Source organism: Anarrhichthys ocellatus, unplaced genomic scaffold, assembly GCF_004355925.1.
Source record: "Anarrhichthys ocellatus isolate YVR2014 unplaced genomic scaffold, GSC_Weel_1.0 scaffold34, whole genome shotgun sequence".
NCBI lineage: Eukaryota > Metazoa > Chordata > Actinopteri > Perciformes > Anarhichadidae > Anarrhichthys > Anarrhichthys ocellatus.
Genome location: NW_022280064.1, coordinates 4442634 through 4447829, shown reverse-complemented (window position 1 = coordinate 4447829; position 5196 = coordinate 4442634). Strand labels below are relative to the sequence as shown.

The following is a 5196-nucleotide window of genomic DNA, read 5'->3' as shown; positions in this document are numbered from 1 at the left end:
TTTGCTGTGTTCTATAACTCGCAGATAATCTCAGTTTGCCCCATTTGGTGACAGAAAAGCGCGCACTGATTACGCACAGCACGCGCCGACGGTATTTGGTGGCCAGATTGCTTTTTTTGGGGGGGGGCACCACCACCACCACCACCCCTTATTTTTTTCTCAACTGTGCAATTTCCTTTTCAATCACGGCGGGTCTACAGCTTGCACAAGCGCCGCCATTGTGATGCAAAGCAGGAAAACCCTCCTCTCGGTATTAATTATGTATGCGCAAAGTGACGGATTCATATGTCCGGAGTTAACTGTCACGCCAGCAACAGCAGCGGCGCGCGAGCGCACACACATGCTGCAGGGCCGCAGTGGTTCTGAGATGTTGGTTATTTGGTCGAATTTAAAGCCACCGTTTAGTGCGTAAAAGACGCGTTTTAGTTCTGCTCTTTGGATCTTTAGTTAATCTGGAAAGTCTTTGAATATCTTGAATTCTGAAAACTGCCTCATCTCATTTTATTTCATTTCTAAAATTCGCACTAAAAGTTCTGCTGCTGTTTCATCTCTGAAACTGAATTTCCAGCTTGTAATTCTACATATTCCATCTTTTTGTTATTTTCCCCTCCAATCACTTCTACTTCACATCGTTATGTGGACGCATGTCTCCTGTTTTTGGACAACCCCCCCCCTAAACCCAAAGGAGACATATAAAGCCGAGGCACGTGTAGATTTCTATACAAACTCATCAGACCGTAAAAGCAGGAGGCTCCTGGCGTGTGCCCGGGGTCGAGACGAGGAGGAGGAGGAGAGAATGTAGGGAGGGGGGGTGAAATACAATAAAACCCCTCAGGTACATCTGCTTTGCAATCTGCAAATCCCCAGTCCCTCCTCCTCCTCCTCCTCCTCCTTCTCCATCAGCCTCTCCATCCTCCCACACCCACACCCCAAATCCACCGGGGACCTCGGCTCCTCCTGATTGGTCGGGATGAGTCAACGAGTTGGGGGGGAGACAATGTCATCATGTCGCCTTAAAAAGAGTGCAGCTATGTTGTGGTTGAAAGCACCTCGGGAGGAGAACAGAGGATCAATAGCGGCAGGAAGCGACAACAAAAAGGCGCATCAGATGTTTGTGTCCGCGCGCGACTGAAAGTGGATTTGTTCTCCCCGCAGCAGCGTCCCCAAAAGTGCCTTCAGGGTTTACGTCCAAGCGCGAACATGCCGAGGGGATTTTTGGTGAAAAGGAACAAGAAGACCAACCCGGTGTCCTACCGGGTCCGCCCCGACGAGGAGGACGCGGAGCAGACAGCGGCTGATGCGCTGCTGCTGCCGCCGCCACCGCTTTCCTGCGCGCCTCTCGCCGCCTTCTTCCCGGGGCGCGCACAGACGCCGACGCCCACCTGCGGGGCGGCGGCTCCGGAGCAGGTCGGCAGACCGGTGCAGTTCGGGAACCCGGAGCTGGTGTACCACGCTCTCTACAGCCCCACCCGCCCCGTCAGCCGGGACCACGACCGCTCCTCCTTCGAGAGGCGCTTCAACCTCGGATCTCCGGTTTCCGCGGAGTCCTTCCCGACACCAGCAGCGCTGCCCGCCTTGGACCACCTCTACGCCCCGGTGGACCTGAAAATCGGATCCAGCAACAGCAACCGCACCGAGACCAGTGCCGCGTCCGCCGCGACGCTCCCTACCGCCGCGACCAAACGGCCCGCCGGCGACGCCGAGCGCAAAGGCAAACCGCCGTCCAAGAAAACCAAAGCCATCCGGAAACTGCACTTTGAGGATAATGTCACCACGTCTCCGGTCCTCGGGCTCAAGATCAAAGAGGCGCCGGTGGACCAGAAGCCCCTCAGACCGCAGCTGCCCGGAGGGGACAACGAGTTCGTGTGCCAGCTGTGCCGCGAGGTGTACGCGGACCCGTTCGCTCTGGCGCAGCACAAGTGCTCCCGGATAGTCCGGGTCGAGTACAGGTGTCCCGAGTGCGACAAGGTGTTCAGCTGCCCGGCTAACCTCGCCTCGCACCGGCGGTGGCACAAGCCGAAGCCGCAGAGCGCCGCTCCGGAGAGCGACAAGGCTTCCGCGTCCGGTAAGACCGCGCAGGAGGAAGCGAAGGATTCTAGTGACAGGGACACGCCCAGTCCCGGACCGTCCGAGTCCGGCTCAGAGGAAGGGCTGTACGATTGTAATCACTGTGGGAAAAAGTTTAAACGCCAAGCATACCTGCGGAAGCACCTGGCGTCCCAGCACGGCTCCCCGAAGCCGGCGGAGGACGAGGACGCGCCGGAGCGGAGCGCGGCGCCGCTGAACCTGAGCGGCTCCGCGTGCCACCTGTGTCCGGTCTGCGGAGAGAGCTTCTCCAACCGGGGCGGCCTGGAGCGGCACATCCGCCTGCTGCACTCCTCGCAGGTGTACCCGTGCAAATACTGCCCGGCCGTGTTCTACAGCTCCCCGGGACTCACCAGACACATCAACAAGTGCCACCCGTCCGAGAACCGGCAGGTGATCCTGCTGCAGGTGCCGCTCCGCCCCGCGTGCTGATCCGGGACTTTACGGGCTCCTTTCACACGGATCACAAATCCAGCCTCGTTTCTGAGAGGAAGTTAGAGTTACACTGCAAAAAATATCATTTTCCTTCAAAAAAGCTTGTTTGTTTTTAAATCGAGTGAAACATATATTCTGGCACTTTGGTGAGAAGCTCGAACTCTGATTGAGTTCACTGTTGATTGTAAGGATCTATTTTCTCTTCCTTCACTCATTTGGTTAGAAAATCAGCACATTTGAAACACTTAAAATCTTAAACTCTAAATTTTTTCACTTGTGGAACAATTTGTCTCTTTTTAAGAATCGTTTTTGACTGAATAATTGAGGTAAAATAAGAAATTAAAGGATATGTACTTATTTTATTTTTGCAGTGTAACTCATCACTGTGTCAGCTTGTAGAGGTCAGAGGTCAGCCGCTCACCTGCAGCTGGCAGGGATTCAGTGCCTTGCTCGAGGACACTTCAGCAGGTTCTGGGTGTGTGTTTGAACCCTGGCCTGTAATCTCCCCCCCTCACACACACACACACACACACACCGTGCTCTGAGCACCTCTGACATCACTCTCCAAACACTTTAGACTGTTAATTTATTTTTCTAGCATCTCTGCACAAGTGCTATTAGCTTCTAGACCTAAGAGAGAGAGAGGGAGGGGGAGGGGGTAAACGAGCCGACTCATCACTCTGATTAGCTTTAACGTCGAGGATCTGTGGATCAGTAGCTGTCTGCCTGAAAAACAAAAAGAGAAACTAGTGTAGCCGGTTAATGCCTTTGGATTAGAACCTCCTGCTGTAAAACTGCCTTAAACTGATCTGATTGTGTCTCCATCACTTATTTATCACGATGTGATCATCGTTGTTCACAAAGCCTTCTGTATTTCCACTATACAGTATATCTAACTCCCCTTCTTTTGTTTTCCTGCTATTTATTTATGTATTTATTAAATTATTTGTGTAAATTATTGCTCCGTGTGCTCTGTGATCTGTTGCTATGTGTATTGTTTATTTAATTTATAAGGAACGGTGTGTTCAAGTGACGTGAAAGCAATCAATGAGTTCTATCTGCCGCTCCTGAATAAATAATAACTGAATGCAATCATTGATTTTACTTCATGTTTCTTTTGGGTTTTCTTTGTAACCTTCGCTCTTCTACTGCTTTGGATGTTTCTGCAGTATTTTGCTAAATGTCCAAAAATAATAAAAAACCAAACTGAGAAAGTTTTCATTCCGTCTTGTGTGTTGTTGTTTATAGCGTGAAAATATCTTTGCAGATGTTGTTTAACAGCTGGATTTATTCACTTAAATGCTGTTTAAAGAGACTTCCATACATGATGATACAACAATCCTTCATTTGATCTTTATTTATGTATTTGTTGGGCTAAAAAACATCAAAATATTAAGATACATATTCTTAATAAATCAGAATAAGACTTCAAAAACCAACATGTGCTCCAAGTACTTAAATAGACATTTGAGGTACTTGTACTTTACATGAGTATTTCCATTATAAGTCATATCTTTTAATACCTCCCATCTTTTTAATGACTTTGTTAAATTGGGAAATTACAATGAGTTAAGCTTATAAATTATAAGAATATACATATATTGTATTCTGTACACAGTGGTAGAAGTATTTCAATCTGTTACAAGTAAAAGTCCTGAAAGGCATTCTGGGAAACGGAGGAAACAAGTGGCTGAAATAAGTTGAGGGATTTGTTTTCAAAGTGTAGAATATTCAATCTAAAGAAACAAAAAGTATATATATTACATCATGTTGTGTTTGTAGAGAGAAGAGTTATGAAATGTCATCTGAAGGACATTCCTGTAGTTCTCAAACAGACGTACGTCTGTCGTCATCATGACATTCCTCTGACTCGCAGAAACCTAAAGAGTTTAGAGAAACAATCAACCAATCAGAGCCTTGTGGGCGGGGTTTACGAATGGACGCATCATCGAAAAATGTATGAAAAACAGAGACGAAAAAATGTCAACAAGCGTGAAGGAAACTGATTCAACATGTAGATGTCAAACTTTAACTCAAAGACGTTTAAACATCTTCAGGTTCACGACACTAAATGTTATTTAACGTTTCCAAAAGTCAAGACTGAACTTTTAAACTACAAAGAAACTTTCATGGATTTCCTTGAATTGAACCAGTTGTGGATTTATATTAAATTATTAATAATTATTATTAAATGTACCAATTAATAATTCTCATTCATCATTTTTAAAGAGTGTTAATGGATTTTGAATATGATTATTAAAATGCTCTTTACTTTTATTTGTTCCATTTAATAACGTCTCTTCGGTCTCATATTCATCTTGTTATTTTGCTGATCTCTGACGAAATGAACTCTTATTGTCTTCTTCACAGAATCCGGAGCTTTTGGATCATATCACATGATCTTCATCATCGGACTTTCCTTTTCTTCTGAGCACTTTGAGAACTTCTTTCTCGTTTGCGTTGGCTCTTAAACGTGAGGCCGGATGTTTTGAATCAGCAGCTGACAAAATAATCTCACTATAAGATCCATTGAGTGGCTGTTCTGGAGCTTTCTACCGGTCTTCCTCAGCATCTGCAACGTTCAATTCTCAATTCATAAAGAGTTTTATCAGCAGATTACAGTTAAGATCTGAAAAACATGCTCTTCAGACTATGAATAAACACAATCTTTCTTTT

General features: G+C 46.6%; 1 protein-coding gene across 1 annotated transcript; it reads left to right on the top strand.

The window, feature by feature from the left end:
• Positions 1–911: 911 nt before the first annotated feature.
• On the top strand, positions 912–3723 carry insm1a (insulinoma-associated 1a). The gene has a single exon (XM_031866172.1). It carries the CDS (start codon positions 1201–1203, stop codon positions 2515–2517), a length of 1317 nt encoding a protein of 438 aa, XP_031722032.1. The 5' UTR covers positions 912–1200; the 3' UTR covers positions 2518–3723.
• The last annotated feature ends 1473 nt before the right edge of the window (positions 3724–5196 follow it).